Source organism: Pomacea canaliculata, linkage group LG6 (genome assembly GCF_003073045.1).
Source record: "Pomacea canaliculata isolate SZHN2017 linkage group LG6, ASM307304v1, whole genome shotgun sequence".
NCBI classification, from domain to species: Eukaryota; Metazoa; Mollusca; class Gastropoda; order Architaenioglossa; family Ampullariidae; genus Pomacea; species Pomacea canaliculata.
Window position 1 is genome coordinate 7,802,865 of NC_037595.1, and position 16,900 is coordinate 7,819,764.

A 16,900-nucleotide genomic window follows, 5' to 3' on the forward strand; every position below is an offset into this window, starting at 1 on the left:
CATTGCAACAAAAGCAAGATGAGAATGCATACAACTACAAAGAATAAAGTATATAGTTTTATATGCTTAATAAATACGCTATTTTGTGTCTCCGTCAAATATTACGGCAAACATTTTAGTTACTTTACGTTAGTAATGGCGTCCCCGTGCGACAGACTCATAGTACAACATGACTGGAATGAAACTTTGCGGTATTTATATTTATAGGGACTATTACTATTATTATCATCTTTCTCGCTCATTTGCTTTCGTTATTATTTCATCCCTTTGATTTATTTTACTCCAAATGCTTTTAATGTTTTATTTTCATTAGTATGGACAAAGACCAACTTTATTAATTCCAGAGGACAATTATACTCGGCAAGCATGCTCAGATACAAAAAGGAACAAACTATCAAAAAGATTAAGTGATATCCACAAGATTCTGCATTATAATATTTCACCTGCTACAACATCACATATATAAGTTTATTCCTTGTTTCTCCTCGCAACAACACCACTCCAGCGGACCTGGATTTGGGCAGCCCCCCTTCAGTTGGGCCCATATGTGGTTCCGATGTCCTTTGCCTCGCTCTCTATTGTTCTTTTCCAAGTCTGCTTTAGTCTCCCAATTCTCCTCTTCCCCTGAGGGTTCCAGTCAAGTGCCTGCTTGGCAATGATGTCATCTGCTTTTGCGCAGGATGTATCGTATCCAGCTCCATTTGCGCTTTTTGATGTCTCGTCTAGTGGCATTTTGTTTGGTTCTCTTCAACAGGCTGCTGTTGGAGATCTTTTCAGGCCATCTTATTCCCAGAATATGGTGTAGGCATCGGCTGGTAAAGGTCTGCAGCTTGTTGTTGATGGTATTTGTCACTCTTCACGTTTCTGAACCATACAGTAGGACTGCCTTCACATTGGTGTTAAAGATGCAGAACTTACTGCGGAAGGATAATGCTTGGGAGTTCCAGATGAAAGCGTGCCTGGCCTTGTTGATGCAGCTTTTGATGTCACTGCCACTCAATAGACTGCTCAATGAGGGTGGCAATGTGGTCAGCGCATGACCTATCCTGCGGAAACCCTGCTTGTTTTAGTCTCATTGTCTTGTCTAATGCCTTCTTCAGTCTCTCTAGAATTGGCCTTGTCAGGACTTTGCTGGGGATGGACAGCGGCAGGATCTCCCACCAACTGTTGCAGTAGGAGAGGTCTCCTTTCTTTGGTAACTTGACTAGGTGACCTAGTTTCCAGTCTGTTGGCACTAGCTCTTGTGTAATAGGGGCTGTAAAATCTTTGCTGTTGTTTCTGGGTCTGCCTTTAATGCTTCTGGGGGTATGCCATCCGGGTCTGCTGCTTTGCTACTTTACTTGCTTTGGTTCCATGTAGAGCTTCATCTAATTGTTCTCCGTGATAAATAAAGTATTATCTTACAATAGTGTATAAACTGAAAATCATTACTGGTGGAAAGGAAGTGACATAGAATTATATTAATTAGCCAAGTCTTCATGATCTGTGCATACATCATCATTTATTGTACTGTTAGACTAAAATCTAATTGCTTCTTTATGGATTCTTACTTGAAATTATGCTGTGTGTCAATAAATATTTTATTTCACCAGACAGAATGATGGTACAGCCTGGATAAGCTTTAAATCAACAGGTAAAAACACATTTTATTTGTCTTTGTATTAATTTTCAGATACTGATCATGCATAAAGTTCAAATGGTTACACACTGGTGTAAATTCAGGCTTTATTCATCTCTTTTACTGTTTTCTCTTGGCTCTGTTTCTTTGTCCTGCTTGGAATGACTCGTGTAAAACTAATGCTTAAACTATACTCAGTATATACTATGCTCAAATGGAGAATTGTTAATGTTATTAAATCAGTGAATATAATATTATATTACAAAAATGACAATTTTTGTATCATTCTTATTTAACTTTTCTCAGTTTATTATTTTAGTTTATCAGTAATGTACCATGTTGCAACAAACAGAAACATTGTTTAAGATACCTCCCAAGATGATAAATAAAATCTCTTGTTCAGACACTGTCTTCAGTTTTATTTTTCTACTAATATTAAGCTGTATATGTAAGCAGGTGACAAAAACTGTTATGTCTGTCTTGTTTCAGCACCACCAAGTGTTCATAGTGAACTAAAGAACCTTGGAATGTCTACTAATGGAATGCCATATGTTACTGGCAGTGACGGTTTTACAGTGGAGAATATTTCAAGAGTAATAATTTTATACATATTCTTTTGTCCATGATATTTTTGTTTATTTACATTCTGCGCAGAATTTGTTTTAATTAACCAGACTGAGATAAAACGCTTCTTGACTCCAATAGAAAAGTTAATAATTGTTTTATTAATAGTTTCTATTCTCACCTTTCTTTTGCCTGCACGTGTACTTTCAAGTCCAATTCTCTATTTTTTGTGATCGGTATTATTAGTATTTTGGCAGGCAATAAAGGTTACTATATAGATTTAAAAGTGGTAAAGCACATGAGATTGAAGGAATAATTTAATTAGGTTAGCTGGGTTTACAGACGTCACCTGTCAAGTACCTGTCACCATGACTGTATGAGTAGGATCTCGACTTCCACAAATGCCTCTCTAGATGTGAACCCTACTGATAGAGCTGCTGCTGTTGATTTTCTTTGGGTACTCAGGTTTCCTCCACCCTGTGTGTTTTTGTGTCTGCGTGGCATTGATTTTTTCAGGTTCTGCAATGTGTGCTTGTGAGTGATGGTGTAACTATTTCTTTAAAGCATTTTGTTTTCTTTCAGAGGACCATGACAGTCATTTACCAAAAAGATCCTCATGTGATATCTAGAAAATTTGTGTCCCCTGTCATCACATTTTCTACCATTCACCAGTCCAAAAAGGGGGTATGTTCCTAAATTGTCTTAGCATAAAACCAGAAATATTCTTTTTCTTTGTTTATACTTTTGTGTGGTATATCATTGAAAAAATATATATATTAACTTAAAAAAATTATTCCTTATATATTGTACATTTTATGCTTCATAAAATTATTATTTTATTGCAGAGTACACTGCAAAAAATGTTGTGACTGGGTGAGAGTAGTTTTCATTGTAAGGAACTTTAGGAGAAGTGGTGGTCTTTTTGTATTTACAAAATTTTGTCTATGAAACAGGTTGAGTGTCTGGATGTGACACCTGGAGGGCTGGGTGTATCATGTGACAGTTCTTGCAATTTATCGATATGGCAGACTGATTCAGGTGAAAAACGGGTGAGAGTTCTTATCTTGACAAGTTTTACAAAGTGTCATTAGTTTGAAAGCTTGCTTCTCTCTTTTGCATCAAATTCTTCATACCCAGACCATCTTCATTTTAATAAGAGCTTTTGTTTGTGGCTGTTCTTTCTCTTCAGTCTTATGCATTTTCATAATTATTATCAGAGAATAATTGCTCATACTTCTATTTTGTTGGCATTTTATTGGTTCAAACTCTTGCAGAGAGAGTTAAAAGGACATGTAGGGAATGTGTACAGCTGCAAGTTCTTCCCTTCCGGAATAGTGGTTTTATCAGCAGGAGCAGACATGCAGATGAAGATATGGTCTGCAGAAACAGGAAAAGAAGCAGCCTGCTTAATAGGACACACAGCAGGTGAGCACAGAGAGAAATTAACATGGCAACTGTTGTACTTATGATATTTTTCCTATTTTAAAAAAAAAGTTGTTTAAACTATAAAAAAAAGTTTTGCTTGCTTTGTTTGATGGATACATACTCTACATATATAGAATTATTTTATTTAGCTGCGTTTTTATTCAGGGTTGTAATACTCATGTGCCACCTTTTTTTTTTATTTGCTGAGGTATTCCCTTTGGATTTAAAATACTTGAAGTAATACCTAGGCTGTCACTAAAATGTTTCAGCTATCTTAGACACAGCAATTGTAGAGCGTGGTCGAAACATTGTGAGCTGTGGTCGTGATGGAACAGCCCGCCTTTGGGATGTTGGAAAGCAGGAATGCTTGTATGCATGGTCTGACCTTGGCGGTGAGATTAATTGCTGTTCTCTGGCTACCATCAACACCTCTGTGGATCTTGGTGCACCTTCTGTTTCTCCAAGTGTGTAGCAATTCTTTTCATCATTTCTTATAATTACTTAAATATTACATTTGTAGCTGTTTTTGCTGATCATTACATCTTTTTATTGTGGGTTGAATTTAAACTGTTTCAGATTGTGTGAATATATGAATATGGTGTCCTTCTAGATTAGTTAGGTTCCATTTTTTGCTTTTTTCTTTTCAAGGGAATGGTCTGCTCATTCAATATGATGTAAAAAGAAAGACAATTTTCTTTTTATAACAGAATATAATAAATTCATTTTATATTGTGCAGTAGTAATTACTTGTTCCAGGTGATAGAGAAATTCTAACAGAGGGAAAGATGCTCTTATTAGGTTCAGAAATGGGCTCTCTTTTGGGAGTTGGGCTTCATAGCAGGCAACGGGTGAGCCATGCTACTTTTTCCAGTTATGCACTGTTAAAAGACTTGCTCACTGTTGTTTAGAATTCTTTAGATAATGCATAAACAAATAAGTTAAAAAAACAAAAATGTCCCCATACTTCACAGATTGTTCAGAGAATGGTTTACTCAAAGTCAAAACTCTTTCACTTTTACTGTCATTATTATCACCAACACCATTATCATGTCTAAGTGGTGCTTGTTGATTTTTTTTTTAGGTATTTGAAATGAAATGTAGTGCAGCCATCAACTGTTGCGCGTTTTTGTCAGATGTGCATGCCGTGTGTGGAACACATGATAGCAGGATTGTCATCATTGATCTGAGAAACACCAGGTATAAAGGAAAACCTCATGCTACTGTTAAAATGATTTACACTGAAGAAGTTTCACTGTTTTGCCTCCAGATATTTTACTTACAATTTTTTTTTACTTACTTTTTGACAATAATAATAATAATTTATATAGCACTTTGCAAAATAACACAAAGAGGCTATACGAAGTTACAAGAATTCTGTCAGGAAAGAAAAACACCAAAGTATGCAGGCCAATAAAGAATAAGAATGACAGCGTCATTACCTGGGATGCAGAACAAAGATCTCACTAGGTGGAACATTTTGATGAAATACCTAACCGGCCATCACCACATTAGACATTGCCTCAGCTGCCAAACATCAGCATATGTGTGATCTACAGTCTTGTCGAATCTTTGTAACTGACAGCACAGGCACAGTCACAGATAGGCCAGAGGTGACACTTCTCTGAGGATCATCTTAGAAGTTTGCTCCAGGTGCAGTTGACGCAAAGATTAAAAACCACATACATGGTCATAGAAACCTGCATGCTGTAGGCTGTTAGAGGCATTCATAACCCTAACATCATAGTCAACATGGCCTGATTAGTTTTTATCAATATTTATACTGACAGCTATTTTTAACTACTTTTTATGAGCTAGTACTTTGTTCAAAATGGCTACAAGATGTACTGATCCTTTCACTTCTGTTTTGAATAAGGAAGTCTGAAAAACAAAAAACATGTATTATTTTTTTTTAAAAAGCAGTTATTACCTTTTTTGTTATTATTCATTTCATAATATAGTGTTTATCTGGTTCACAGGATCTAGGATGCATATGTTACAGTTAGAAATGCAAAAATCCATGGTTTTAATACTTTTTTAGTGAACCACTTCGGCAGTGGAAAGAGTCACGTGGAGCAATCCTTTCATTACTACCTTATAAGCAAGGTCTTTTTATTTCCACAGGTATTTGCTGCCTATTTTTATTTTCACTTACTGACATGTACATAAAGTTATCTTTAGCTGTAGATAAAAACACTCATTTTTCTGTACATTGACTCCAAATCAATCTTTAATTTTCTGACATTAAGAATATTCTTCATTGCTTTTTATAAATTAAGAAAAATTGCATGTCATAAGTAGTTTTTTGGCTTTAAAATCTTTGTTTAACTGTTTCCTCCAGGTGACGGGTCTCTGTATTATGTAAACGAAGAATTTGAAGCCATGGTGGAGTTCACTGGCTCAGACTGCGATCCAGTAAACAGAATTGCTTGTGACCAGACCCACATCTATGGTGGCTGCCGCGATGGCTGGATCCGCAAATATAGTCTTGATGACATGTGAACTTTGGTGCCTTTATTAAGAAAAGTCTCTGGTTTCTTCCCTGTTCCTGCTCATAGCTTTTGTCTTATCTAATTGTGTTCGCTGGACACTGACATGCGTTGATTGCTGTTTGCTCAGTGGAGGGAATGCTGATTTTGGTTCATTATTATCTTTTTTATAGGTACTTTAAGGTACATGGATTGTACAGACTGATATTGTCTACATTAAATATAAGCAGTGGGATAAGGGAAAGTAGGGTTGGGTTGGTGGGTGGGACCGAGTAAGTGGTAGTGTACACTTTCTGGAACAGGTAATTGGCATCATTATGTGTGTGCATGTCAGCAAGCTAAGTTTGTCAGCAATATATCCTAAACAGTTTCTGACAGTGTTATATTATACTTCTCTTTTGAATTCAGTTGCATGTCAATGATTATGCATTTACAATTTGGTGAAAAGGTTGTCTGTGGGCAAACACTTTTATTTTTTGGCTGTTTACGGTATGTCTTTGTGATGAACTAGCAATCATTTGTAATGGTCACTGACCACTCTGCATGTACATTTATATGTACATGAGAGAGTGACAGAGGACATTGATATTGATCAAAACTGTATCAGCTCTTATGAACAATTGATGACGGTAATGCATATTCTTTTGATAGAGTAATGATTAAATCAAATTACAAGTTTTGCATTTCTGTATTTTGGTGGAAAGCAATGAACTTGCCCTAATAACCATCTAGCAGTAAGAAGGCACTGAAGGTGCACGTTCATTCATGTATAATAGAGCTAACAGAGATCTGTACAGATTAAGCAATCATTTGGTGTAGATACAGAGGAGACATTTCTTTTTTATGAAGCTGACCAGAGTGCTATCCTAAAGGACGATTTATATCTAGAAGTTCCACTGCAGCAGTGTAATCTTATGGTTGTACCCATCATCCCCAATCTCTGGAAAGATAGCATTGCAGCTTACCATATCCTGAACTAATATAATGATGATGTTGAAGAAGGCTTTAAGTGCAGTACACTGATTTTGAAAAAAAAATCAAGGTATCTAAGAAAAAAGTGAACAAAAAGATGAGAAGGAAGAACGGGGGAAAAAAGATCATGCAGAACTGGCAATGACGGGTTAGGTTTAAATCAACAGCACAGGTTTTGAACCAGAACATGCAAGGAACAAAGAACAATGGATAAATAACAGGACAAAGAAATGCAAAATATAAGTAGTAATAGACATGCATAAAACAAGACTTGAAGCTACTAAAAATATTTCCAGAAAAAGTGAATCTTCAGGGCACACTTTAGAGTAACAGAAATGGTATCTATGCATGTTTCTGCTGGTATACAAGTTATACCTTTCAGTAGTGCTGGCACAAAGTGCTTCTTCATCTGAATCAGATGAAGACCAATGTCTAAAATTGAACAAAAAAATAAAACAGGAAACAAACAGGCACGAGTTTCAACATTATGATTGGATTAATTATTTTAAAAATAGACTAAAAACCAGCAGCTTATGTACATTTATTGCAATAATATTAGCAGCAGCAATTAAAAATAGATATATCATATGTTACCTTCCCATATTCCATAATAGCCTGTATGACCTTAAACCTGCTTGGGAAAAGCCCATTAAAGATTGTCTCAAATAATACACGATCAAGTTACCGTCACATTCTCCACAACTCCTGGAAAATAATGGGACCTTTCTTGCAACATGTGCATCTTCTTCAAAAAATAAGTTAAAAATTCATTAACATCATTTAGCTTATCTTGTCCACAGTCAAGACCAATAACAAATGGAGCTGAAACTTGGCCAAAACTGAGTTTCTGGTGATTTAAAAAGTGGTAGACCATCAACATTAATCTGTAGCTGCAAATGGCAGCTGCTCAAATTCAAATCTAACCATGCAACAATTAACATTCTGTCATAGTGTACTCCAAATCCCAAACTGGAAAACTGGCTTCTTCACAAAGCTGCCAGTGACAGCACATTGTGCGCAAACCTCCCAAGTGGTAATGGACAATTCAGGGCTCCTTGCATGATGAAATCCACAGAAACGCACTTAAAATAATTGAATACAAAATTAAATAAAATAATTTGTAACTGCTATAAGTAATTTTGTTGTGTGTATACAAACTTACCACGAGAGAGATCAAAGGATGAAAGGTTTGTGTCACATGTGTAGCCCACTTGCCTTTCCAGGCGTGAGAAAGGTAGCCCACAATAACCCATCACGGACATCGCTATATGTGTAGCGGGTCAGCCCACCTGAGCGCAGACAGCTAGTGGGGAGCCCATCACGCGCATGGCACCGTGCCTAACGGGACAGACCACCTTATGGGACATAACTGTGTTTAGCGCAAACCGGTGGAAAACCCATCAAGCACATCGTGTAGATCGCAAAGTACAGGACAGCCCATTGTCCATCTGCAGGTGATTTACCTTTAGTGGGGCCCACTAGCTTTGCAGGCTGGACCAATCTACTTAATTCCCAGATAGCATTTAAATGTTTACAATTGGTAAAGAACGCTTTGTAAACATGTATAAAATGTTTTATAAATGCTATATATATGGTACGTAATTATTCTTCCCCTTAAAGGACGATCGATGGATAATGGAAAAAAAAAAACATTGTCTTGCTTACTTCTCGCTAATAAAGAATTGTCATTGTCATTTCTGCCAGAAAATCTTCATAATAATGCCTGCATATTAATGTTTTACATTATATTATGCAAAATATAGCAAAATGATTGGTCAACAGCACTTTGGTTACCACTGGATACGGTACACGCTGGCTTCGATTTGCTATGGAACGTGCGCACGATGCAGCTACTCAGAGCGCTCGTATCAAGCTGCGGTCAGGATGAGATGAATACTGCACCGCCATTGGCTGCAGCGTCTCTACATGGTCTGTGCTAAAATACAGCAGGTAAGGATGAGAAAAAAATGTTAGGTAGAAAATATATCTTAGACGAGACCTAATTGATCCGGCTGCTATACCACATCCAAACTAAAATCATTTACCGATCTTGCCCACTGATCGTCAGGTTTTCGTTCATACCACCGTCGCTCATCGCGGGGGAAAGACATCGTTCTATTTATAGAAGCTGCTGTGCGCGGGTATGGCTTGGGTTAGGTAACCGTCCCCTACAAACGTAGAAGGTGCGCGTGTATAAATATACCAGCCGCCAGTGTAATGATAATGGCTTCACTGGTGAATCATTTCCTGTTTAACCAGGAAGGCAGGATTTTAGTGGAGACGAAGAGCGCAGGATGATTGTGACGTACTATAGTGCTATATCTTTCCGCTGCAACTTGTGTTGAGTTTCGGACGAAGATAAACATGACGTATGATCGGCAGCAATTCTCTCAACCTATGAATGCTCAACGGTCGTGTATTTCGCTTTCAAATGAGAGCTGATGGGTGAGTTCTCGAAACGCGTGTCACACTCTTTATGGCAAACACACCCTTTACGTGCACACACCGATGAAAGTGAAAATGTTTTGGGTGGGTTTCAAGACGTCGAGAGGCAGGTATACAGGTGTTGATTGTATGTATAACCACGTACATTGTGTGTGTGTGAGAGAGTTTAGACAGTTAGGGGTTAAAGCTGAATGAGGGATCGAGACGACAAAAACATATATGAGACAACGGATGAAAGGTTTAAAAAAAAAATTCTTATGCAGCTGACGTTTTCCGTGAGCCTCGTAAAGCTCGAAATTAATGACAGCTTCCCACAGTGTGTCACCGCGTTACTGATCTTCACGACGATCTGTTGCGCACTTGAAACAGTAGTTTCATATGTGTAGCGCATCTGTGTTTTGGTCTAATTCTTATCGCTGACCGTACTATAGTTTTGAATTCATCTCCAGTTTCACTTATAGATTGTTTATTAATTCGTGTTGCATTGTTCTTCTTCAGGTGCCTTTGTTGTTCCCACTCTTCCCACCACAAGTCTCGATCAATTTCTCAGGAAGTCTTGTGTGTTGATTGTAATTGTTAGATATGTTGCAGACAGTTGTTCAATAGTAGGTTAGATCAAGGTACTGCAGAGATGGACATCATAATACGTACTAAAGCTGTGATCCTTTTTATTGTGTACAGAACTACATATTTAACGGACGGGATCATTTTTCTGCCTTTTGCACTACTGAGAATTTTCAACCAGATTCAACAAGATTTCAGTTATATAGAGAAAAAACCATTAACATAGCAAAACAGCTTTAAGTATTCTTAATGCATAACTTTGTACTGCAAATGCGATTGAAATTGCTTGAAGAAACATAAAGTACACTGTACCAAAATAAAGGTGATAAACCCCACAAAGGAAAAAAAATCTCTGAAAACATTGCATGTGGTGTCTTAAATAATATTGTATTCAATACAGAATTCAGTAGCTTGGTGTTTACTGCCCTCCTCAAGGAGTAATGAGGACTAAACTAAACATGTTTGCCTAAAAGCATGCATACTTTTCTGTGTGTAAATAAAAACAGCCATAAACATTTTTTCTCAGCTAATGCTGCAAAATTATTAGAAGTGATGAAACGTTTGGTGCAGGAAATGCCTTACGCAAGCTGAGACAGATTCATATCAAAATGGGTAGCCCAGCTAAGAAGCAAGAATTGGACGGTTCACTTTGTGAAGTGGATGTTCTTCCTGCTTGCTGTGAGGTGGTGCAAGACAAGGACTTTGTAATTGCTCGATTGGACAAAGTGTTCAATAAACCAGTATTCAGTGACATTATCCTTCGGGTGGGAGATGATAGATTCTATGCTCATCGCTTCGTTCTTATCACTGCCAGCAGTGTCTTTGAGTAAGTGTTTTGATATGTTTTCTGAATGTAATTTCTGCTTAGTAATGTTCTTAAAATTTAGACTTTGCTAGAGCTTCCCCAGCCTGCAAGAACAAAACTGAATAAAGAAACTTCAGCTGAGAATTCCATCTTGTGTTGTCTCTGGTACGACTAGCCCACCGTACGTAGCCATAAGACGCTGACGTGTTGGTTACAATTGTTTTGATGATTTTCAGTTCCCTTGACAAACTACCAAGTTCATGAGTAAATGGCTCTGTTTGATCATCTGTATATTTGCTTTATCTTTGTACGTGCTCATAGCTATAATAGAGATATGTATTTTGAGATCAAAATTGTAAACATCTTTTGGTTTTGCTTATTTTTTAAAGGAATGTGTAATCCTTTTTTTTAGAGCAATGCTAGGAGAGGAGCAATGGAAAGAAGCAAAACAACCTGAAGTCTGCTTGACTGAAGAAGAAGAGTGTAAACCTATCTTTGGATATTTTCTTAGGTATGAACTGCTTATCAAATCAAATCAAATCAAACTTTATTGTCTGTCGAGGAAACCCAAGACAGAAATTTTTCTTTTGCTCACAAACACATATAATGTGACAGGCAGGCATACATACTCATACAGATATTAAACACACACACGCACCTACACATTCTCACACACAAATTGGTAACTTCGCAGGATACCAGTAGAACTACGAGTCCTTGTGTCTTTTATTTAGGATGGTGATGGCTGCTGGCACGAAAGACCTTCGGTAGGCAGTTTTTCGTACACATGGCACTTTATAGCGCATGCCTGAGGGCAACAGCTGAAAGTTGGGATGGAGAGAGTGCGTTAGGTCCGAAATGATGTTATATGCCATCTTTCTGACTGCATGAAAGTACAAGTCAGAAACCCTAACCCAGAAAGTTATATGGAATAATTTGCATTTCCTATATTTACTTTTAAAAAGTATTATTTTCATGTCCTAAGTTTTGAAAGACATTTTGTTTCCAAGGATAATCTTCATGGTGAGAACTGAAGGGAGCAGTTTTCCTCTGATATTTGCACATTGTCGTTGGTGCAATGTGGTTGTTTTACCAACATTATGTGCAAAGGCTGCTCAAAAGATCTCATATATCCATATTATTGAACATGAACAAATATCAAAAGAAAACACACACCATTGAATCTAAAAAGGCAAGATTTACAGAGTTTTTAATAAGATAAATTAATCTTAGCTTTCATAATGTTGATGGTTGGATTTGTTTGGTAGGTATCTGTATTGTGGGACAGTGGTTTTAACGACAAGCAATGTGCTGCCATTTCTGCTCTTGGCTGATAAGTATGATGTGCACGCTCTGTGCAAGACCTGTCTGTCCTACATGTGTCACCATATAGTTGAAACACCAGATGCTAACAAGACACTCACCTGGTATCAGTATGCACAGGTATGTTTAACATATTTTTCTTGAAATTTTGCTGTTTACTTGCACTTGAAAACAATTATGTTTTGATGGTACCATCCTATAATTAACAAACCAAACTGAGTAAGTTAGCAAAGGAAGCAGAGAAGACTAGCATAAAGGTTAACAAAAAGAGGACCAAAGTGATAAGAATCAACGACAAGCATGAACTCCCAATCCAACTTCAAGAAGAGAACATCCTGGGAACAGACCACTTCACGTATATGGGGAGCATCATCAACAAGGCCAGGCATGCTTTCAACAGCCTACACTTCATCTGGAACTCCAGAGCATTATCTTTCAGCAGGAAGATCCGTATCTTCAAGACCAACGTGAAGGCAGTCCTACTGTATGGTTTTGAAATGTGGAGAGTGACAAATGCCATCAACAACGAGCTGCAGACCTTTACCAACTGATGCCTACGCCATAATCTGGGAATAAGATGGCCTGAAAAGATCTCCAACAGCAACCTGTGGAAAAGAACCAACCAGAATGCCACTAGCCAAGACATCAAAAAGCACAGTAGCTGGATAGGACACCCTGCACAAACCAGATGACAACATTGCCAAGCAGGCACTTGACTGGAATCCTCAGGGGAAGAGGAGAGTTGGGAGACCAAAGTGGACTTGGAACAGAATAGTAGAAAGCGAGGCAAAGGACGTCGGAACCACATGGCTGCCCAAAACCGGGTCCACTGGCGAGGTGTTGTTGGGGCCCTATGCTCCTTGAGTAACAAGGGCTAAACTTATATTATAAGTATGCTGTCATAAACGGTCTGAAGTTTGTGTGTTAATTTTTATCTTTGCTTTACAGATTGTGAGATTAAGAAAGTTTTTTTCTCATATTTTGCTCCTTAGTAATAGTGCTTTAATGCACATATGCTGGCAGGTGACATGTCAGATTGAACTGCGAGACCAGTGCCTCAGTTTCATCTTGTCCAATTTTGACATCATAATGCATGCCAGCGACTGGACATTTCTGACGAGACAGGAGATGGTTGGTTTCCTGTCATGCTCTGAGATGGTGGTTCAGAGTGAGGCTGAGCTTTGGACTTGTGTGGAGAAGTGGCTACTGGCAGAAAACAATATTGAAAACATTGAGCAGAATCTGAGGTAGAATCAGGGCTCATTCAGCATTTTAATTAATAATTGTCTTAATAATAATAAATGCATGATTTGTATAGCACTCAGTCATTCTTGTAGGGAGTGTGCTCTTAGCACTTGAGACAATAATGAGACATGGACACTTGGACAGCATACAAAGGATGGAAGGATGAACAACAATACTCATGACTAATAACATATATATATATAAAACAAATATTAAAAAACTGAGGGTGGAATAGGGTTAGAAGTTTTGTGATTCTGCAGAGACAGACAAGTAGGGAAGCAGCAATAAACAGAAAAGAGGGGTGGGAGTTGAAAAGGGCTAGAACTGTGTGGACTTGTTAGAGAGTTAGCATTTTCAGTGCATATTTAAAGGATTTGATGATGGATAGGTGTCTACCAAAAGAATATTTACATAGAACAAAACAGTAAAACATGCATTGTACTTAATGTGGATGTTTATGGAAATTTTTTTAATAAATAACATTAATTCCCAGGAAATGGTGGAATAATTGCTAGGTTACTTACAAAGATTTACAATGTAAGTTGTTCACTTTGCTGAGTGAAATGAAAAAAAATCTTTTTCAGAGAGGTTTTGCCACTGATTCGTTTTACCCTGATACCACCAAGATCATTGACGCTAGTAGAAAAGTCGGAACTCTTCAAACAGCATCAGACACTTTTTGAAACCAAACTCAACCATGCGTATCGTCGCCACTCACTTGTCATGGATTGCGAGGACAGTGACAAGATAACTCCTCTCATTCCCCAAGAGCTTTATCGTAACTACACCAATGGAGACTACTGTGTGCATTATCCTTTTACCTTAGCCAACTATGCTGGAGTCAACAAAATTGATAGCCGAATTGTGGTGCACTGTTCTAGTAGGCAGACATTTGTTTCATCCTTGCGTGCCAAAACTGAAGATGATGTCATATTTTCAGTGTACTTTTACCCTCGAGGATATTTCACCACTCTTGCTTTGTACAGCAGTTACATGAGTCGACAGAGCAATGACATTACTTTGAAGGTGATTCGCCAGAAACCTCTTCCACCGATGAAAGTTGATGTGACCCTGCTCTTGTTTGGGAAAAAGAATGGTGTGAAGTATGCTGCATTCACACACAACTGTTCCATGGTCTTTACCAAAGAGAATAGTACCCTGTCTGTTGAAAAATTTCTGAGTTTGGACAGTCTGATGAAGGAGGATTCACCTTATCTAGTGGACTCAAATCTTGAAGGAAATATCTTTGTGAAAATTCAGGATGCTGGAGATCACTTGCTTCTTGACAGTCAGGGATAAGAAATACGGAAGAGAACAACAAATTTTGATGTTGGACCTTGTAATGGCTGTGATTTTTTTAAACATTTCTTCATTGCCTTTGTTAAAACAAGATTTTAAAAAAAAGTCTTCTTTAAAGGTGCTTACATCACTCTTGGTGCTTGAGGCTTGATAAATTAAAAAAAAAATTTTTTTTTTCCTCGGAACATTCTAGTTATGTGAAAGAAGACTACGTCAATATTTATCAGATTTCATCAGAGAATGTCAATAATTAGCACAATCAATCCAATTCATTATTATAATGAAAGTCACAATGTATAAACGAAGATAAACATTGAATACATAATTAACAACTTTGATTCCATTTTATTGCATCGTGAGATTGCTGTGAAACATATCAATCTTCTGCCATCATTCTTTTTGTGATCTGCATTTATTTACTTTGTGGTGATTGCTATATTTCTTTTAGAAAAAATGATTTGTCGTCAAGATGATGAAACATGTTGGTGATGGCATATTAAATAACATTAATGATTAGCATGTTGAATAATTTTATGTTCATATTTATGCAAAATCATTAAATTTTATAGACACAGTGCATTTTCCATCATGAATGCTGAGATTGGCAGACAAAGTAGGAAATTTTTGTTATATTTCATTTTTCTCATGTGCTAGTCATAATGTAAAAATAGGATGGCCAAAACATTGATATTATTATGCTTCAGTTTTGTGATTTGTGTGTTGGAAAACATTTTAGTGGCTTTGCAAGATGTTTTTCCTTAGATGTTTTAGACTGGAAGAAAAATGTTAAAGATAAAGGGTCTTATTTTAATGTTGGGAAATGGACTTCCATAATAGCCTTTTTTTTTTTTTTTGGTGCTGCAGGGATTTCCAATCAGCATCTTCTGTGACCAAAGTGTCACAATATTTTCAAGCATTATAAAATAAGTTTTTACTTTAAATATGTGTGTGCTTTACATTAAATTCATTGATGTGTCTTGTGCTTACCTCTGTACCCATGTAAATGCATGTTAACATACTCTGAATGTGATAATATGTGTGATGAGGAAGCTGCAATTTTTCCTCAAAATAATGGGTAATATGCTTATATATGTGTGTGTGAAATGGTTGTTATTTATACTTTTAAAATTTTTGGAAAGGGAAAATACTCACATTTCTTATCTAAGGGCATATTCCATGAGATGACTTTCCAGTTACTGTAAATCTCGGTCTATTGAGTGCACCTGTATATAGGATGCACTCACTAAATTTTTAGAAATCTATATTTTCACCTGCTGGTTTATAAGTCACAAAAATATATACAACTTGAAAGCTGCATCATAGGCATTTTGTCTCATTTTCCGCATAATGAGGTTGAGTGCTTCAGTAACTGATCTGAATACTTCAGTTGTATGCGACTTTGATTTAAAAATTGGGAACAGTTAACACCTTAACATGGAGCTCATCGAAAAATTAATTGAAATATGAAAAATCTGCAAAACAAGACTTTCTGATTACGTCACAGGATTTAAAGCTGCGGAAAAAAGTACATAATTTACGGTATATATTTATAAGATATGATTTTTCTTTCGTTATTTTAATGCATTGCTGCTACAGATACTCAAACATACTTTTTTAAGGTATGATGAGTTGTTTAAACAAATGCTGATTAGCATGCAAAATATAGTCTAATCTTTTTATCATCATAAAAAAAAACTTCATAGCACCATTACTGCTTCAAAAGTAGCACGACTATTGACAGCAGGTGGCTGTTTAAAGCATTTTTCCTATCAGCCATGATACTGTAATCATTTAATTTGTTTTTAAAGATATGGTATTCGGTTTTTGATCCATATACTTTCAACACCTTGTATCTTTACATATAATTTTTGATGGCACAGAAGAAATCAGTGTGATTTTTTTGTTTTTCTTTATATGTGAAGAGCAAATGGAGGAATATTTATTGCTATTCGGCCATGCATGAAATGCAATATTATATAAGTATATGCTTTGGTTCCCTAAGCTTTTTTTCCACTTTGGTTTAGACATTTGATGCTTTGTTTCAAATATAAATATAAAGAAGTACAATGAGTTTGTTTGTGTGTGCCTGTAAGCCCTGTATATATACAATTTTATTGATATCCTATATATGTATTCAAGCATCAGCATTCCTTT

General features: G+C 36.8%; 2 protein-coding genes across 6 annotated transcripts; both read left to right on the top strand.

Annotated features, from left to right (window-relative positions):
* Positions 1–100: 100 nt before the first annotated feature.
* LOC112566905 (proteasomal ATPase-associated factor 1-like) lies at positions 101–6,776 on the top strand. 2 transcript variants are annotated; one of them, XM_025243330.1, is made up of 11 exons: positions 101–191; positions 1,593–1,633; positions 2,108–2,211; positions 2,765–2,866; positions 3,136–3,231; positions 3,457–3,607; positions 3,877–4,071; positions 4,364–4,455; positions 4,689–4,804; positions 5,646–5,728; positions 5,946–6,776. In XM_025243330.1, exons 1-11 carry the CDS (start codon positions 136–138, stop codon positions 6,104–6,106), a joined length of 1,197 nt encoding a protein of 398 aa, XP_025099115.1. In that variant the 5' UTR covers positions 101–135; the 3' UTR covers positions 6,107–6,776. The 2 variants fall into 2 exon arrangements, with proteins under 2 accessions (XP_025099115.1, XP_025099117.1); XM_025243332.1 differs by having other exon boundaries at positions 127–191; positions 1,597–1,633.
* Positions 6,777–8,756: 1,980 nt separating this feature from the next.
* LOC112566903 (BTB/POZ domain-containing protein 17-like) lies at positions 8,757–16,810 on the top strand. Of its 4 annotated transcripts, XM_025243328.1 has the most exons (7): positions 9,051–9,510; positions 10,009–10,068; positions 10,645–10,900; positions 11,292–11,390; positions 12,148–12,322; positions 13,226–13,449; positions 14,032–16,810. In XM_025243328.1, the coding sequence occupies exons 3-7, from the start codon at positions 10,683–10,685 to the stop codon at positions 14,744–14,746; spliced, it is 1,431 nt and encodes a 476-aa protein (XP_025099113.1). In that variant the 5' UTR covers positions 9,051–9,510; positions 10,009–10,068; positions 10,645–10,682; the 3' UTR covers positions 14,747–16,810. The 4 variants fall into 4 exon arrangements, with proteins under 4 accessions (XP_025099112.1, XP_025099113.1, XP_025099111.1 ...); XM_025243327.1 differs by lacking the exons at positions 9,051–9,510; positions 10,009–10,068 and adding an exon at positions 8,757–9,015; XM_025243326.1 differs by lacking the exon at positions 10,009–10,068 and having other exon boundaries at positions 9,052–9,510.
* Positions 16,811–16,900: the final 90 nt, after the last annotated feature.